The 18,568-nt window shown below is 40.3% G+C and overlaps 1 protein-coding gene across 4 annotated transcripts in view; it reads right to left on the reverse strand.

Annotated features, from left to right (window-relative positions):
- The window catches only part of POLQ (DNA polymerase theta), a 53,060-nt gene extending 35,601 nt beyond the window's left edge, over positions 1-17,459 (reverse strand). The window contains exons 1-9 of one of the 4 annotated variants that reach the window (XM_017814861.1): positions 17,369-17,459; positions 13,532-13,714; positions 12,678-12,808; positions 11,185-11,341; positions 6,678-6,786; positions 4,646-4,865; positions 2,599-2,743; positions 2,354-2,500; positions 1,068-1,280 (exon numbers count right to left, since the gene is read on the reverse strand). In XM_017814861.1, coding sequence (XP_017670350.1) covers positions 1,068-1,280; positions 2,354-2,500; positions 2,599-2,743; positions 4,646-4,865; positions 6,678-6,786; positions 11,185-11,341; positions 12,678-12,808; positions 13,532-13,601 — 1,192 coding nt within the window. In that variant the 5' untranslated portion in view covers positions 13,602-13,714; positions 17,369-17,459. Of the gene's footprint in view, positions 1-1,067; positions 1,281-1,795; positions 1,878-2,353; positions 2,501-2,598; positions 2,744-4,645; positions 4,866-6,677; positions 6,787-11,184; positions 11,342-12,677; positions 12,809-13,531; positions 13,715-17,077; positions 17,252-17,368 lie in introns of those variants that run through there. The other 3 variants (XM_017814860.1, XM_017814863.1, XM_017814862.1) reach the window with 3 other exon arrangements.
- Positions 17,460-18,568: the final 1,109 nt, after the last annotated feature.

Genomic DNA, 18,568 nt, shown 5'->3' on the forward strand with positions numbered 1-18,568 from the left:
AAGCTTATCAGCATAAAATCAACTGCTTACTGTGCACAACACAGTCACATCAGAACTGTCAAAAAGGGTACTAATTATTGTGACTTCAAGGGGAAAAAGAAGAAACTTCAAGGAATAATGTCATTTTACACCTGCCAGCTACAGTCAAATGACAAAGTCTGGAAAATTTCAAAATACAGCATGCAGTTGCCCTTTTCTTTAACGCATAGGGATAGCTCACAGAGATATAGGTCGCAAAATGCTCTGTTGCTATGCTACTCTGGCAAAAATAGAAAGCTAAATGTAAGAACAGTCTGCTTACACAGGGTTCCAGCAAGCACCGATCAAACCATCAGTAGGGCAAATCCCACTTCCCGCATCTGTTGAACTTCTTATTTTCTACCGTGTTTATACTCACATAATGCAATTTTTTTCAAACATCATCCATGAAGATAAATTTTCATTGCAAATTAAAATAATTTTGTTGAACATCTATCAGTGCCACTGTATGCAAGAAGATGCCACATTATCTATGAACTACTATTCATATTTCCCTGTTTTCTGTTGCATTGCTACTTTCAAGATCCATAAGATTCATGGTTAAGTTTAGCAGAAGTTTAATAAATCTAAATTAGAATTTCAGACAACAGGAGTTTGTCAAATTATGACAGCAGACTTGGAATGCATTTCTTACATTTCAGGCCTGCCCAGTGAGAGTTTACTGTAAATTTTCTCACTGAAACTGTAAATATTTTAGTTAACTGACCAAGGTTCACAGAATTAAGGCAAAAGAACAACACAGCCTTGGAAGCTAACAAGAATTCAAAGGAGAAAACATCCTGTTCCTGAAGTAACTGACATGTAAATACCAAAGTCAGTCTCCTGGAGAGAAAAGAATCCCCTGGGAATTACAATTTTTACTCCATTAATACCAAACAAATTAATACCAAACAAATTCATCTTGATTAACTTAATCATACTGAATACCAAAGGAATTCATCATGATTAGTCACTAATTGCAAAGTACTGCCCTGGATTTAATCAGGTTAACACCATCCTTACAGAATGTTAATAAAGACTCTGCTTACCCTCTGTGTCTACTCCTTTCCTGCCAGCCCTTCCAGCCATCTGCTTGTAAGTGAGAACGTCCAGCAGTTTGCCACCGAACACGGGTGTCCGTATAATTACTCGGCGCGCGGGTAAATTCACTCCAGATGAGAGCGTGGAGGTTGCTGCCAGGACTCTAATCAAGCCTTGGCGAAAGGCTCCTTCAATAATGTCCCGTTCATCAAAAGTAAGACCTGAGGAGACGTGGCTTTTAGTGAACCTTGTCACGGTGACACTGCATTTAAAAGCTAATAATATTACTGTCAAGCAAGGGGAAGAACAAACAAACTTAACGAACATTCGCCATTCACTAGTATCACAACACTACCTTAGTCAACTTCTTTTGACCCATAGGTGAACCAAAATTTCATTATTAAGTATTTTTTACTCAATTGACAGTAATACACTAGTTTTTCTAAGGTGCTTGCACAGATGGTGGCAAGATGAACAGTTCCTAACTGCATATCTACAAGCACTGCAATTGAATACATAAATAAATAAATAAATAAATAAATAAAATAAAAATGAGAAAACAGCAGGGAACTAGGATTTATTCATCTACTGTCCTGTCTCTGGACTCCTTCATTATTTCCATTACGGGTTACAGGTCTAGTATGTATCTTTCTACATTTCCTTCAGGGCTTCATGACAATTTAATTCTTGAGAAAGAAATCCAGATTCCATAAGCATTTGGAATTATTCCTCCTACCTAATCAATGCCATAGCTACTGTTGTCTCTCCCAGTCAGTCCCTTTTCTAGGTGAATCAACAGGCAACATTCGTATACAACAGTATTACCTACTTAAGTAAGAAATAAAATATCTAATCAGAAGTGTTCACAGCACATGCTCCTTTTATTTTTATGTCCATTATTATACTTCCTCTATTTACTCATTTATTTCAATATCAAGCTGAGGGAAATTGCTCTGAAATACTCTGACAGCTTTAGGGACAACTTGAAAATGCTTGAGCTGCAAATCAGCTAATTTTTCAGGCATTTTGCAAAAAAACCCAGTTAAGTTATATTTTAAAAGTTTCTGTTATCCAACACAACACATAGGTTTATCATAACAATTTGTGAATTAAAGTCTTCAGCCACAATAAAAGAATTTCAAGTTTACCTCTAACTGTGGGATTCTCAAAGCTTATATAGGCATAAGCTACTAAAGGCTTCAAAAAGCAACCGCTAAATTGCTGGTACCTACAGTGAAAAAAACCCATATAACTCCACCATTACAGAATTCAAGACCGGGATATTCAGGAATACCTGCATGATGAAATGCCACTCCCCATGGCAAAGTACGCTGGAGCACAGAATCCAGACCTGAGACAGAACGCTTTAGCTGATCCAGAACCTCATTGATCCCTTCTCTGTCCACAACAACTGGGACCGGGGTGGAGTTTTTCGCAGAACCTTGAGAAGGAAAATATTTTTATAGTTTCTACTAAAATTAATTTTCATTGAAGACACTGTGCATACCATAGGTCTTCTACAAACTACTTTTCTCTTACTCTCAGCTTGTTGCAAACTGTAGAACTCCCTGGCAATGATGTCTGCCAGCTTCTCACACCAGTTCTTGGATGGACAGAAAAGCAGGACTGAATGGCCACCACAAACAGTCTCATAACACAGGCTCACAACATGGTCTTCATCTCCCTGAATTGAGACAAAATATTTTCAAGGCACTCTCAGATTGAATGAGGTTTATAAATGCCGTCATTCTGTGTCTCAGTAGGAATCTTCTACTTCAAGAAAGAGGGAGCAAACAAAGAAGATGGAGCACTGTTATCTTATTTTCTGTCTTGCTTTATGAAGTTCAAGCACTAGTATGACCCTTTTTTTGAAGACAGTTCTAGACCTACCTATGAATAAATGTAACATTTTACATCTTGCTTTCATAAATCTGCTTCTGAATGAAGGCCACACAGTGAACAAAAAAAAATCACTGCAACCTCCATGTCACAGCTAACAGCAGTGGCGAAGAACTAGGAAGAGCCCCGAGGGAAAACTCCTCTACAGTAACTAGGGAAGACTTGTCAACTGGGATGTCTGAACTAAAAGCATGAGATGTAGTAGTCTAAGCATCCCCAATAAGATGCACTCAGCAAGCACTGCTGACCAAAGACTGCAAGTGTTCAGAGCACAGTGGAAGGCTTTTATTGATACTTACATAGATGTCCCTTCAAAACCCTTCTGTTTACAGCTTGCTTTTTTAGTTTTAAGATCCTAAGAGAGTCCCTGCAACTGATCTGTTTTACTTGGCTAAGACAGATTCCCTTCTAGCAAGCAGGCCAAAGGAGTAAGAGAAAAATGTAGGCATACAGGAAGAAATAAAAAGCACTAAAATGCAAATGAAAACAGGGGAACAATGTCAGAAACTGCATATACACGTCAAAAGCTCAGTAAGGATTCTGCCAAATTCAGCTGAAGTGCTGAGGTCACCAAGTTCCCTTTCCTGGTCCAGTTTGAGACACAAAAGTCTGAAGGTTCAGTGACAGGTTTCAAGCTCAAGACCACGTGGTTTTATAAAATAAGCCAACTCCTTTAAACTGTTGAGTCATAAGCCTCATTTAGATCTTTCTTCCACTTAATTAGTAACTATCCACAGCAATTATTTCAAAAAAATCCAGAAAAGGAGATGTAACATCACCTTCTCAATATGACCACATAAAAGCAAGCTTCCAGATATTCATGTCACAAACATTTCCTTTTGTCTCTGGGACCCTTTTTCTTTGCTGTGTCACCATGCTACTGACATGATAACATTTGTGGACGAGATCTGAGTGCAAAATATTTCAAAATATTGCTGGAATTCAGCCCATACTGTCCAACTACTACACTAGTATTACACAGAGCAGTTCAAAGGAACAGAGATAATATTCACCCTACAGAGACTTCACAGAAAAGGAACCTACAAGTAGGAAGCACAAATTTTCCATTTCTACCCATTTTGTTCTTCAAAATCCTTATAGTATTATGTTACCCTTAACTTTCCATATCCTTTTCAAGTGTGTAAGAGGACTAAATACTGAAAACAGATTCAGAAGAATCAGGATGGACATCTGCCTTCTAATCACTGACAAAATTAGATCATTTAGCAGTTTAACACAAGAAGGTTCAATACCAGATTTTAATGCAAACATATTATCCCAGTGTCGAATGCAAATTCCTTGGCCTAAGCAGAAAATACTTACCTGCATTCATGAAAGTGAAGTAGATTCTCAGACACAAGATAGGGTGGTGGGTAAGGGAAGAATCAAACTCTTTATACCTGTCAAGTGCTCAGAAACTGCAAAGTCAACCTTGTCTTCAAATTAGATTGAAGAAACTTCAAGATGCTCATGAGGGGGTATGGGTTGGGGTTTTTTTCTGTTTAAGTCAGTAGAAGACAAAAAGAACAGTTTCGTTCTAAGCTGGAGCATATAATCTATGAAGTAAACAATAAAGTCAGGAATGTCATCTATTTAAAAAGAAATTAAAAACATACCAAGAGCTGTCTTTTTAACTTTAGCATTACAAAAGGTGTCATCCCAAAGCCACTGCTCAGAGTTTTGTTACCTTCAGTTGAAGCTTGGGCTGGAATTCTCGCACTAAATTCATGGAGGAGTCATATATGTTGCTGCCAATTTTCACCCACTCCTTGAGGGGCACAGGGCGAAAATCTGTACAGTATAGCTCTGCATCTAACCACGAGGCTAGGAGTCCCAAATTAGGGAGAGTAGCACTCATGCCTACTATCTGTATCCCACCAAAACCAGGACTGGTCATCTTCACCTCTCTGGAAGTGGTTAAAAGAAAACAAAAGTTAGTGACAACACTCGCTACTGTTCTGGAAAACAGAATTCAGAAAAACTAACTCAATCTACTTCCTTTCAGACTCTAAAATGCAAAGCTACTTTTTTTAACTTTTTGACAAAGAAACAAGCCATACCCTACTCTTAGCAAACACAATGTCACGTTATGCATTAATAACAAAATAATTCAACTTTTTATCATTTTGAACCTAAACCTCAACCTTCTTTAGGTAACAACAGATATAAATGACTGCTTATTTGGAGAAAGTGAAAACAAATACATAAATCAACCAGTTCCTTGACACTAACAAAAACATGGAAATAAAGGAATAGCTTAATCTCCGCTGCAATCTTCTAAGCTTAAATGCCTTAATTAAAACACTTCTCTTTGTTTCCATTTCAACACAAATAATACTAAACTAAGGTCTTCCTAGATCTGGGAACCAAAGCCCTAAATTCAGCAAAAATGCAAGTAGCTTCAGTTCTTAAAGTGCTGAATAGCAGCTTCCATTAAAGGCAGTGAGAAGTAATGGACTCCTAACAGGCCAGAAAACACAAACTGTTAATTTAGATACCCAAATGTAGATTTTAATTCAGGCTTTTACATCCACACAATAGTTTTGGGGATTTTTTAATGCTCCTATGCTTACATTTGAAAACTACTCATTTGCATGGCACTGAGCCATAAATTGAGACTTTAAAAAATAAAAGGTCTGGCAAATCAATATGAGCTCAGAAACAGACAATCTTTTTAGAAGACCTCTCCTTCAGGGGTCCGTTATAACACTTGGCAAAGAAACAAAATAACCCAGAAGCTATAGTATAAAAAACCAGTCACTGATGAGATAGAAATAAGGAAGATGGGGAGAGGTAGACTCTCTAATCCAAGCCCTTCAAGCATTTGCTAGTACAGCTTGGCCATCAAGGTTGCAGATTTTTGCCCCTACAGCAACCGGAGACCCTTTTTTTTCCTAAAGCAACTTTTGACCTTCAAGGATCAAAAAAGTTCCAGCTCCACAACACACTATTTGAGGAGGAGAAAACTATGCTACAGAATTTTAGCTAGGTCTGCAAAAGCCTTGCAGATTAAGAAGGTTAGACCTTCTCCTCCATTTGCCTTTGTTTGTGTTTGGGCACTATGGAACTGTTGGACAGTTTGCTGCTGAGGATCTAGGTACCGAACTCTTAAAAGCCTCTAAAGCTCTTCTGAAACATTTAATCTGTTCCCCAGTGTCCAATCAGTTGTGCTAAAGGCAAGAAACCATGCAATCACTAAAGGTTATCGCATTTTATAAGCAAAACCAGAGCTTGTCCTGAGCAGTGCTAACTAAGCAGACTACTGGCACATCCTCTTAAGCTTTCTGACCAATTCACCATGTACAAGCTAACAATATGCCCACTCTTCCACAATACCTGAACATTTCTGAAGGATAAATACTCCATTCCATGAAACATCGAAAAAATCTACTAGCAAAACTGTTCTAAAAAAATCCAAAGTTTTTAAAAAAAACTTAAATAGGCTAAAGAAGTAAATGAAAGCTTCAGCCTTATTTCTTTTCCTGAGAGAATAAATCCCATGGCAGCACATAAATTGAAAACCACGAGGAAAAGAGGTTTTGACTATAATGGCAGGCCCCTGAGAGGTGATATGATGAGATCTTAATAACCAAAATAGTCTAGGTCATCACTATCGTAAAAACCCTGGAGCTAACCCAAATTTCCAATCACCCAGAGAACAAAATATTTAGAGTCAACCATAATTTAGCATTAAAAGACAAACATCCTGGTCTACCCACCGTTTTGCTACCTTCTCTGTAACATATCTAACTTTGGTCAGGAGAAGTTCCAGCAGATATCCTCGATGAGAGTCTCCCAGCATGTGCAACTCGTCCACAACCACCACTCCTAATAAAGAAAAGCACTCACGTTATATTTGACCAACCTCCACACTAAGAACAGATAGCTCCAATCCTTTCACATTCCACAAAAACTGAAATTTATATTCACAAATCCAGCTATGCTTACCAACACCACTACAGCTTCCTTCTGCCACTGAGACAAATCACAACCAATGTCATGACATTTCACACACACACCCAACCACACACATGCACACAATCAGCTTTTAAAAAAGAAAAATAAATAGGTTGCTAGTCTAGCCACCACACAAAACAGTATTGCAGTATCTGTACTGCAACTTCTCTACAAGTAAAAACCTCCAGGTTTCAGATTATCTGGAAATGAAAATTCCAGCACCAAAATGAGCAAGTCAAAAGCTTTGCTGACATCACTATCTTTGTTAAAAACATTATTTCTTACTAATACAGTAATGTCAGAAAAAAAACCAGGAGCAGATGTAATTAAACTGGCATAGTCTGCTTCCTATTATATTGTCTTTCATTAACCAAACCTGAATGAGCCCTACTATCTAGCTTTGGTTTTGTAACGAAAAAATATTCTTATGTGACAGCTTTGTTGTCATCCTACCTCTTGCAAATGACTTTTTAATCTATTAACCGCCTCCATCAAATTTTTAAGATGTGTAAAATATCTAAAAGCATAATGTCTAAAAAGCTTTCTGAATATTAGCAGCTGGAGACAACAGACCAGACTACGGTCTGCCCTGAGGAGAAAACATAGAAGCACTACAACTAAGGCACCCAGTGCCCCTCCTGCCCACATTCCAGCAGCAGTATGCACCATTTCTGGCCAGCTGACAGGGTCCCAGGATTCCATCCAGGATGGAATTGGATAAAGGAAGGTTAAACCAAAAAAAGCAGGGCATAGAGGACACTACGCTTCATTAGTCCTGCTGCTGTGACATTTTTTTTTCCTCTTTGGTGCAGCTATGTAATATCTTTCTGGTATAAAATAGCAGGAGCTTAAGGGCAAATGTGACCTTATATTATCTGTTTCAATGCTGGTTTTCCTTCTTATTTTTTTTCTCTCCTTCCTACATATGTTCCTTTTCTCTCCGTCTGTTTTCTCCCTCCTTCTCTTTCAAGCCACTTAAGTTAGAAAAGAGTGCTGCACTGCTTCATCAGCCTCTTTTACAAACTCCCACCCATCCAGCTCCCCTGTCTTCCCGCACTTCCTCTATTCGGTGTTCACTTGCAAAAAGTGGTAATTCATTGGTCACCAAATATGCATTTATTCAGCTTCCACAAAAAGCTTCTTCCTGCTTCCCCATACAACAATCTGTCTGAATTCTTCCAGAAGCTGAGACAGGACAGTTTAATCAGATATCTACTGAAGTAAAATCCATACAAGTTACCTTTCCAGTCTTCGTGCCAAGCAGCAGCACATTTTACTTCCTGAGATGAAGCATAGAACACTAGTGGTACCTACAGGCCAAAGCACAGGGAATGCAACTATTTTTTGCACGGGCCACTTGTTTTATACCTTCTGCTGCTACTCAGCTATAATGTATACTCAGACATTAAACCTGTGTACTGTATTGCCCTGGCAGCCTGCAAGCTGGTGAGACCTGACTGTCACATGTGCACGAGTGCTCTCCCCTATTCAGGCAGCACTCAGAACACACCCACTGGGATAACACAGCAGGAGCAAACAGGCAACTGGTATTTTTCACAAAGCTATCCCCTTCTTAAAATGAAATTGCAGCCAAGGAGGACTTCAGGCCCCGGCATGCAATGGTGTTTTCTACTTTACAAGTTTAGGAAGTTCTGGCAAGCAGGGCCAGAACTTTGTTATACTACATTGCTACTGAAAATGAGTCTAGCCTCAGCCTCCTTTTCTGTCTGCAAATTAGGTGTGTCCCTAGAAGACTATTGAAAAAAACCTACTAAAAAGTACATGAGAGCTATCAGACGTGTTTACTGGAGAATAATTAGGCTGCTTTAAGTCCCCATCCTGTTTAAAACTAAAAAGTTCTGAATGACAAGGAGGGAGGATTTGGTATTTGGTTTGGGGTTTTTTTTTAGTACAATTAAACCGGTAACTTTTTCATTTCAAGTTTAAACTAAGAAAAGAAACAAGTACCATAACAGCACATTAAAAATCCATTCCCAGCTGACACACTGAGAAAGCAGCAGATTTTTCTCTAACTACTTTCCTAAAAATTTCTTCAGCATCAGTGTCAAGAGGCTGAACAACAAGAGGAATATCATCTCCTGTGTACCTGGATGTTCAAAACTGACATGTTACACAATAATTAGCAACACAACATTGCTTTTAACTGCTTCATACAGCAAAAAGAGCTCTGGCAGGCAGAAGATTTGAGTTTCTCTCAACAATTTCCAAAGCTATCAACTATATAGCTGTGAGCTATCAGCACAGGGTTGACATCGACAAAAGGAATAGCTCAAGCTTGAGATGGAATCTAGCCAAGATTGCAGTCATCTCCCAATAACTCATCTCAAAAGATAAAACACTCTTGTTACCAACCAGTCTAAATTTAGAATTAATTAGAAGACAAGGTACAATCTTGCAGTTTTCAGACAAGCATGCTTTAGGTGACAGTTAAACTGGCATTTTCAGTTCATGCCCATATTTTACAGCTTTTATGAAAATTTATCTCCAAACAGAAAATTTGTCCATTTCTTACATAAAGATGATTTTCTAAAATCAAATTAGTTCAAAAAATTGATTTCAAAGAAGCATACAAAGAAAAAAAAAAAGAAAAAAACCAGAACACATTTTTACATTTATTTCCATTATATGGTCGTACTGGGGCACAAGGGAAATGGATGGTTGCAGTAGAGGTGTTTTCAAATGGTAAAATTAAAACATGATGCTTTAAGGAGTTATTGGTATTAAGGATACATATTCAAAGTCAAATCTTGTAATCATTTGGCTGCTTATACTTAAATGACTCGTCTCAGGTACATTCATCTTAGAAACCACAACAAAATGTAGGATGAAATGGAGGTCCCAGCTAAAGGAATCTGGCACATTTTAGTACACTGAGCATGCTTCCAAGACACCCAAGCCAACATCAAGATGGTTATCCTGACCCCACTATCTGCCTTGTGCTGGCAGTACAGCTTGTACAGTGTGGTGACTTAGGATCAAATTAACCCCATTTTAAACAAGCAAAAAACCCTAAACTAAGTAGTCATATATCGAAATAACTAACTGCATGATCACCATTCTCTTACAAGTGCAAGGATGAAGAGGTACATTCAAGAACTGAGCTGGACTGCAGGAGCCTCAGTTTGAATGAGCCTAAAATGCAGCACAACAGTCACCCACTCATCTTCCAGCCCACTGGCAGTTTCTAAAGCATTCATGGTGATTCAGCCCCTACAGATCCAGGTGTGAATGTGTTATCCCATGATCTCACACTCTAAAAAATCCTGAAAGGCTTTATTTCCCTTTCTCTCCCTTTAAAAAAATCTTCTGGTATACAGTGCAGCAGAATATTATGATACCAGATGCACACAGAACAGCAGTTTCAAAGGTGGAGGTCTCAGAGCAGTTTGATACTCAGCTATTTTTCCAATTTTTGTATTCTTAAAATAGCAACCAGCTATGTTACAGGACAGAATGAAGATAGGGAGGATTACTGTATAAAACATAACTGGATATAGCTTTATTGAGTAGAGAAACAAAAAGAAGAACAAACTTCTGATTAGACTAGGAAAGCATATCTCTCTCCAAGTGCTCACTGGAAACACTGGGCTTCTTCAGGTTTTATATCTCCTCCCAAATACTAAATGAATACTAACTTTATCTAGTGGCCATCAGGGCCACAGTGACCCAGAAGCCAGTGTTACAAGGACAGAGGGCTTTTGAGCGAACTACAAGACAGAAATGAATGCCACAGCCCTCCTAGTCACCATGCCTATCCACAGGAGCCCTATTCATTCTGCTTATCTGGATCCAGATGAGCACGAAACATAATCTTTTCTCTTCCTTGAGCTAAATGAAGATAGATCATAAATTCCACAATTTCTGTCCAAAACAAACATAATACATTCCTGAACTCAAACATATCTCAGACCTTTAATTCAATTTTATTAATTAGAAGATGTTTTCTAGCAATGGGAATCACTGCTTACTGCAACTAATCACTGTCCATGGACTTTCATCCATGTCAGACAAACTAAAACCTGAAGCTTCTACATACTCATCCCAGATGCTGAGCTACATGGAATAATGCTGACTGCCCTCCCAAATCCAAATCAGAGGTGCTCTGGAAGAAGAAAATTGCTCAATTTTCCTGTATGGTATGTCTGTCAAATACATAACTGAACAAATTCAAAGCATGCCATGATTTTACATGTACTCAGAATACGTAATAAACCTCATCCCCACAATGGTCAAGCCTTGGTATTTTACCCAGTGAGTCCATTCTGTTTTCTTCTATTAGCCTATTGATTAGTCCGTTGGCTTTCTCGATGGTGCAGACAGCAACATCCAGAGCAGAGAAACGTCCAGCCGGAGACATGCTTCCCATGTAGCCTCCAACTGTCACATCCACCTCCTGAAACAGGGACTGTTTTCCAAGGATACAGAATGTCATGTCAAGGTTACAACTCTGAAATTTTGACTAATGCCTGCTGGAATCACATAAAAGCCTGCATTCTACACTTACAGTTTCTAGTAGTGTTAATGTCTACTAATCAGATTAAAGCCATAGCTCAGCCAGCTACTGATAATTCTTTTTTCCACTGTCATTTTTTATTTCCAAAAGAGAAGCCACGGAGTACACATTGTGAGATAAACTGTACATAACTGAGTAAAAGCTATGGACTACTGTTTTGTATAAAAAGATTTCATATTAAAAATGTTGGAGAACACACAGTGCAACAGTTTATAATACAAGTGGGTTATGCACAAAGAAGCCTTCCTCTTGACAAATCTTGGGCGAAAGCCAAATGTGTAACCCCAAATACAACGATGACACAAAGCCAAGAAACAACTTATTTTCTTCCAGGGCTCATTACTGCAGTGCCAAAGCTTTGGCACATCACACATAGCATTAACAAAAGGTACAAATGTTTGGACCTCATGGGTAGGATACCGTATGATTTCAAATACGTGCAGCTACGGCCAAACCTTAGGCCAGGAGTAGTACAACACAGCATTGATAATCCTCCAGTTTTACAAGATTAAAGCAAAAACTTGTCTCCATTATCAATTGCTACAAAGTAGCTTTTGCACTCAGTTTGTAGGACCTCCTAGCAATTTGCAAGGTTAAGATACCATCTCAGTTGATTACCAAACAAGGATGTGCTAAATGCCACAAACCATAACAAAAATCCTTGATGGATTTGGATTTGGCTTTAGTCACTGTTGTTACCTAATGGAAACAATGTTTGAAACCCTTCCGAGAAAAAATATTTATGTTTTAAAAAGACTGATCCTACTGTAATTTCATTTTTTAAATACCTGGAGTGAAGAAGCCAAAGTGAAATCAAAGGCACAAAATTGTGGTGGAACACCCCAAGGAAAGCTAAAATATCTTTTTATCCTTTCAGATAATGTTAACACCTTCCCTTTGTAGTTTTTCTGACACAATCTCTAATTAGAAACTTCCTTTAAAGTTTGTATATTATAAAATCTGTGAATAAATGCAAGCAACAATGCTTTAAAAGTCAAAGCTGAAATAAAATGTTTTAATCGACTCCATAAAATTTTTCCAAGTTCCCTTTCTGGCTAAAACTTTCATTTTTTTATCTCAACCTAGAGAAAATCTTAAATTATCTATAAATCCTTTCTGAAATGATTCTGAATTTTTTTTCCCCAAAATCCATGCTTTTGCATTTCTGTTCAAATAATGTGACCCAACAACTACTACCCATAAATTTACCTCCTTGAAAGCTACTTACCTGTAGATAACATTTCTTCTCCTTGGCCACAGAAACAAAGGGAAGGATGAGAAGAGCTTTCTTACGAGTCTCCAGGACTCGCTTCAAAATAAGCAATTCTGCAACAAGAGTCTTTCCAGCACTGGTAGGAGCTTGAAAAAGAAAATTTTTAATTAATTTTTAAAGTTTAAAAAAGAAATCCAACAAACAAGCATCACAAACCTAGTATAGAAAGCAGTTACTGGAGAACCTAGGATGGAACTCTTCAGTTGATGTCTCCCACCCACAATCACAACCACATTTGCAGTCAACTCTATAAAGAGTCAAGAAGACTAAAAATCACCCGCCTCCCTTCTAAGTTCTTCATCTTCCCAGTGCTGCTCTGGAACCTTTTTCCCACGAAAAATAGGCAACCAATTGTAATTTCCCACAGATTTCTAGTTCACCAGTACTGCTTCTCCTTCTGCACACACACAGCCCCCATACGTTATGCGAAGAAAAATGACAAAGAGACTGAAAAAAACAGATAGTAAATAACATTCTCAAAAGTATTTATATCTACCATTGTTATTATAATTCAGTTTCTGGTTGACATAGCCTATAATTTTTAAAAAATTAACTGATTCCTAATTATCAGTTTCTAAAGGAACTTTAACAGGGAAAAAGGGGAAAAAAGTCTCTCCTCACACTGGAAAAGAGACCATTAAGCCAGGTTTGAGGTACAGCAATGGGACAGATCTTAATGGGATGTCTCCAGAAAAAAAGAGGATCTTGACTTTTCTATCTGCCCGATCAGAATCCTTCAGCACCAACATGTTCTTGTAAATGGCAGTGGAGAAGTTAGAAGGGATTGGTTTTGTCGGATGTTTGCATACCTGAGTAAACTAGGTTCCTCCCTTCCAGAACTTGTCCAAGCATTAGGCATTCTGCTTGCCATTCAAACATCTGTACTACTCCCAGACTGTGGTATTTTTCCAGAACTGCTTTGGGAAGACCCCAGCTTGCAAGGAGCAACTTGTCTGCTTGGTCTTCAGGAACATTTACCTGCTGACATTGACCTTTGGGGGGAGAAAAATTTTAAAAGTCAAGTATCATCCTTGAATCTGAGGTCATGTAGGTTATACACCTAAATGTCAAACTTCTCTACAAAATCCTATATTACAAGAAAAGACAATAAACTATGTGACCTATATTTTTCAATATTTCCTATGGATGTTTCACCATTACTCTTATCTCTTTTTTTCAACTTTTCCTCCTATAAGATTATCCACATTTAATTAATTTCTTCACCAAACTCTTGCTCCCGTATTTGTTTTTGAGACAGAGCAGCCATTACCAAATACATACTCAAATAGAGCTTCAGCACTGATTAATATAACAGCATTACAATGTATTTGCCATCTTATCCCTATCCATACCATTTCCCTTTTAAATCACTGCTACTGAGGCTTCAGTAATCCTCAGATTACAGAACCACCCTGTCTTTTTCCTTGCTTTACAGATAAATGAATTACACAACATAAATCAAAAAAGCAACAGTGTCTCCACAGTGTGTCATATTTCAGTTTATCTGATTAGTATCTTCACAACACTGCCAGTTCCTCTAGCTTAATTAAGTTGCTTGCTGATTATTTTTTGTCTTTTTAACCTTAGACAATTTTATGCTGGCCACAGATATTGCCTCCTTCCTCTCCTTCTCCTCTTTTTTTCCAATCATTGCAAAAACTCGAGCTTTTTGTCCCTTTCCTCATCTGATACAGAAAACAGGTTTCTGATCCAGAGTAGTCTCCCCTATATATAAGTTCCTATAACAGCATTTTGTGAAAGACCTTGTCAAATTGAGATGAAAAACAAGTATTTGTGTGTACTGACTCTACTGTACCCATTCTTCTACTGGTGCATTCAAAAAATTCTAAAAGGAAACTTCCCACCATTGTTGACAGCATAAGGGCAGGCTGGATCAGCAATACTAGACAGAATAAGCAGGAAGCATTTTTACTCTCAACACACTAAAAATTTCAACTGCCACCTTAAGGTTAATCCCAACCTAGCGGTCACTGGTGTGTGTTCATTCTCTTCCACACAAATATATAAAAAAAACTTGACATAGCTTAGCTCTGAAAGCTTTGTTTCACTTTGTGTAATCCAAATACCATAAAATACTAAACAAGAAGTTAAGCACCATTGGGAAAGAACAGCAGTACGCCACGAAGCAGAACAGGCTTCCCAAGGGGAATTCAGAGCAGACCACTGTCTATCCTAATTGTCTATCCTAAACTGTGACTGTGGTGGGCTGACCCTGGATGGACACCAGATGCCCCCAAAGCCTCTCTGTCACTCCCCTCCTCAACTGGTCAGGGGAGAGACAATACAATTAAAGGCTTGTAGCTCGAGATAAAGACAGAGAGATCACTCACCAGTTACCATAATAGAAAACACTTAACTTGGGGAAAATTAATTTATTACTAATAAAATCAGAGGATTTGATAGGATAACAAGAAATAAAAAAAAAATCTTGAAAACACCATTCCCTTACTTTTCCCTTCTTCCCAGGCTCAACTTTACTGCCAATTTTCTCTACCTTCTCCCCCACGGGGGCACAGGGGGACAAGGGTTGCACTCAGTTCGTCACACGTTGTCTCTGCCACTCCTTCCTCCTCAAGGGGAGGACTCCTCACACTCTTCCTCTACTCCAGCGTGGCATCCCTCCCACTGGAGACAGTCCTCTATGAACTTCTCCAATATGAGTCTTTCACACAGGCTGCAGTTCTTCATGGATTGTTCCAGCGTGGGTCCCCCAGAGGGTCACAAGTCCTGCCAGCAAACCTACTCCAGCATGGGCTCCTTTCTCCATGGGGCCACAGGTCCTGTCAGGAGCCTGGTCCATGTGGGCTTTCCACAGGATCATAGCCTTCTTAGGTATCCACCCACTTCAGTGTGGGGTCCTCTGCAGGCAGATCTCTGCTCCACCATGGACCTCCATGGGCTGCATGGGGACAACCTGCCTCACCATGGTCTTCTTCATGGGCTGCCAGGGAACATTAGGTCTGGCACCTGGAGCACCTCCTCCCTCTCCTTCTTCACTGACCTTGGTGTCTGCAGGGCTGTTTCTCTCACATATGCTCACTTCTCTCTCTGGCTGGAATTGCCATTGCACAAGGGGTTTTTTCTGCCTTCTTAAATACATTATCCCAGGGGTGCTACCACTGTGGCTGATGGGCTCAGCCTTGGCCAGTGGCACGTCCCTCTTGGATCTGGTTGGTATTTGCTCAATGGGACACAGCGGAAGCTTCTGGCAGCTTCTCACAAAAGCCACCCTTATAGTGCTCCCTTGCCACGCAAATCCAAACCAGTAACTAATATAGCAGAATTAGGATTCTGAAACATACAAAAACCCCTAGGTGATGCAATCTCAAGCTTTTTTCCTAATGTTAAAACCAAGGAACTTCATATAAAAGATGGGATGAGTAAAGGATTACATGATTCTGCTGTTTGAAGAATATCTGCAGATTAGAACTGCACATGAGTTTGGAAACTTGTGCCTTAGGAGACTTTAAAGATTTATGTACAGAAGTATACCACTGACATTAACCTCTTTTTTACCTACTGGAACAACGCTAAGAAACAGTCAAAATTAGGAAGATACAAACTGTTGGTTAAAAGCACTGGTTATTAGATTTCTCTGAAAGAAAACCCTTCCAGAATGTGGGGCCAGTCGGACACAAGCGTTGCTTACTGAATTGTCTTCGAGGAGTTGCCCTGTGGAAATGTGTAGGTTGCCTTGCTCAGCTCCATTTGCAGAAATTGACAAAACTGTATAACCACACCAGGGAGGTGTGGCGTGACTTGAGAAGAGACCAAGAGATGTAAATGCTTTAATAAGTTACAGAAAAATCACAAAAGAAATGAAATTGCAAGACGCTACATAAACATCTTGATTTTAGATGTTATCTATAACTTGATGCTGCATACATCTTGATGTCTCTCGTGATTCAAGAGCACAATAAGCTGGTAAATGTATGTATAGCATCTAGAAGCTTCACTTTAAGTAGCTCTGGCTGGCAGCAGGACCATTTGATATGACACCTTACCACAAGATATTTGTATAATACAAGACATTTATATAACATCTTGTAGATCGTGTATAGAAGTATATTGTATATGCTTCTTGTGCATTGTATATGCATTCTTGAATCAATTTAACAACACGGATAAGCCTTGCCTGGTACATCAGAGTACAGACTACACTGTTTATTGTATTATGGCAGCACCTAGAGGCCAAGAGAAGAATAAGGTCCACCGTTAAACGACGTATAATGAAACGGGCCCGACCTCAGAAGTGTGCACGGAACACACATTTCCTTAACTACACAGTGATTAGTGCAGGAAAATCCTTCGATTCACGTTTTTACGCCCCCCACCTTGCTAACACAAGCTGCAGCCACTGCGATCGAAGGAGAAAGGCAGGGGCGAAGCGCCGGGCCTTCTGCCCCAGGGCAACGCTCTCTCCCGGGGCAAAGGCCGGGAGAGGCTCGGAGAACGCCCGTCCCCTTCCAACAGCGCCGCCGTGTCCCACGGGGCAGCCCCGCTCCCCCTCGCCCAGCACGTCCCGACCTGCCGCGCTGCACGACCGACGGAAAGGCGGGGAAAGGAAGAAAGGAAGGAAGGAAGGAAGAAGGGGAGAGAAGGGCTGCGCTCTCCTGCGCCGGTACCTGCCGAGCCGCTGCTGCGCAGGGAGAGGTCGAGGCCAGGCGGGGGGCTCAGCACGGCCGGCCGGGGAGCGGCGGAGCAGGGCGGCTCGGCCTCCCCCCGCCTGCGGGAGCGGCCGCCGCGAAGCCCCGCGGCTGCGGCCACGGCTGCGGCAGAGCCCGGGGCGGTCCCGCCGCCATCTTCCCGCCGCGACATTCAAACCCAGCCCCGCCCCGGCCGGCGGGAGGGCGGCCCGAGCGGCAGCGGGGAAAGGGTACGAGGTGGGGAGGGTGCTCCCCCGGCGTGTCGTCACCACAAAGCCCTAGTTGTCTTTGCCAAAATAAGCCTTTGCTTAAGCAGCGCTCGGGAGCACGCGGTATTCGTGCTGTGCAGGTGAAAAGCCGAGGTTAATTAAAGAAGGCGACGGCGTTTGCTTCAGCAGCACAAGCACGCCACGAGCACACGGGCCTACCTGGTAGAGCTGCTTCATCCTTGCGGAAGGAGGCTGAAATGTTAAACAGAGAACAGCACAAAGGACAAACAGCCTTGCTTGGTGGTTCGAATGGCTCAGCCAAAATAACAGCTTCAGATTCTAAAAGAGCAGGACTGGTTTTATCTCTCTTCAGTAAAAATTCTGCAATATCCAAAAAATGCATGTCTTTGTCCATCACCCAAAAAAGTGCTAAAAAGCATGATATCAAAAAATAGGGCTTTTCTAAGTTGCTTTTGATTTCAACTTAAGGAAACATACTAATCTTTCCAGAAATATCAAGAACTAAGGGTGAATATTCAAAGTGGTTCCAGGAGCATGACCATACGTAGTTATTTCCTGCTGTCCACCGCTGCTGTGTTTCACTTTGGGTAACACATGCACACATGCTCCACTCTCTCAGAAAAACCTTCTCTCCATGTTCTGCATATCTCTACAGAGAAATGGATCACAGCTTGGAAATCTGCCTTATGGGAAGCGGTACCAGTGCTCATCATCTCAAACACATACACACACCCTCTCTGAGGCATCAAAGATTCATGTCCCTCTTTTCACAGGAACAGGTCATTGGCCCAGAAACACTGGGAAAACAGCCAATACTAAAAAGGACTGGGGAGTCAGGTGTGGAAGCAACAGCCTTCATTCCAGTTATCTTCCTTTGCAAAAACCTAAAGCTTCTGTACCCATCTTTGTCTTGCAGAAAGAACTTCTGACCCTCAAAGATGAGCATGTA

The sequence above is a fragment of the Lepidothrix coronata genome, unplaced genomic scaffold (genome assembly GCF_001604755.1).
Source record: "Lepidothrix coronata isolate B3197 unplaced genomic scaffold, Lepidothrix_coronata-1.0 Scaffold46, whole genome shotgun sequence".
Taxonomy (NCBI): domain Eukaryota; kingdom Metazoa; phylum Chordata; class Aves; order Passeriformes; family Pipridae; genus Lepidothrix; species Lepidothrix coronata.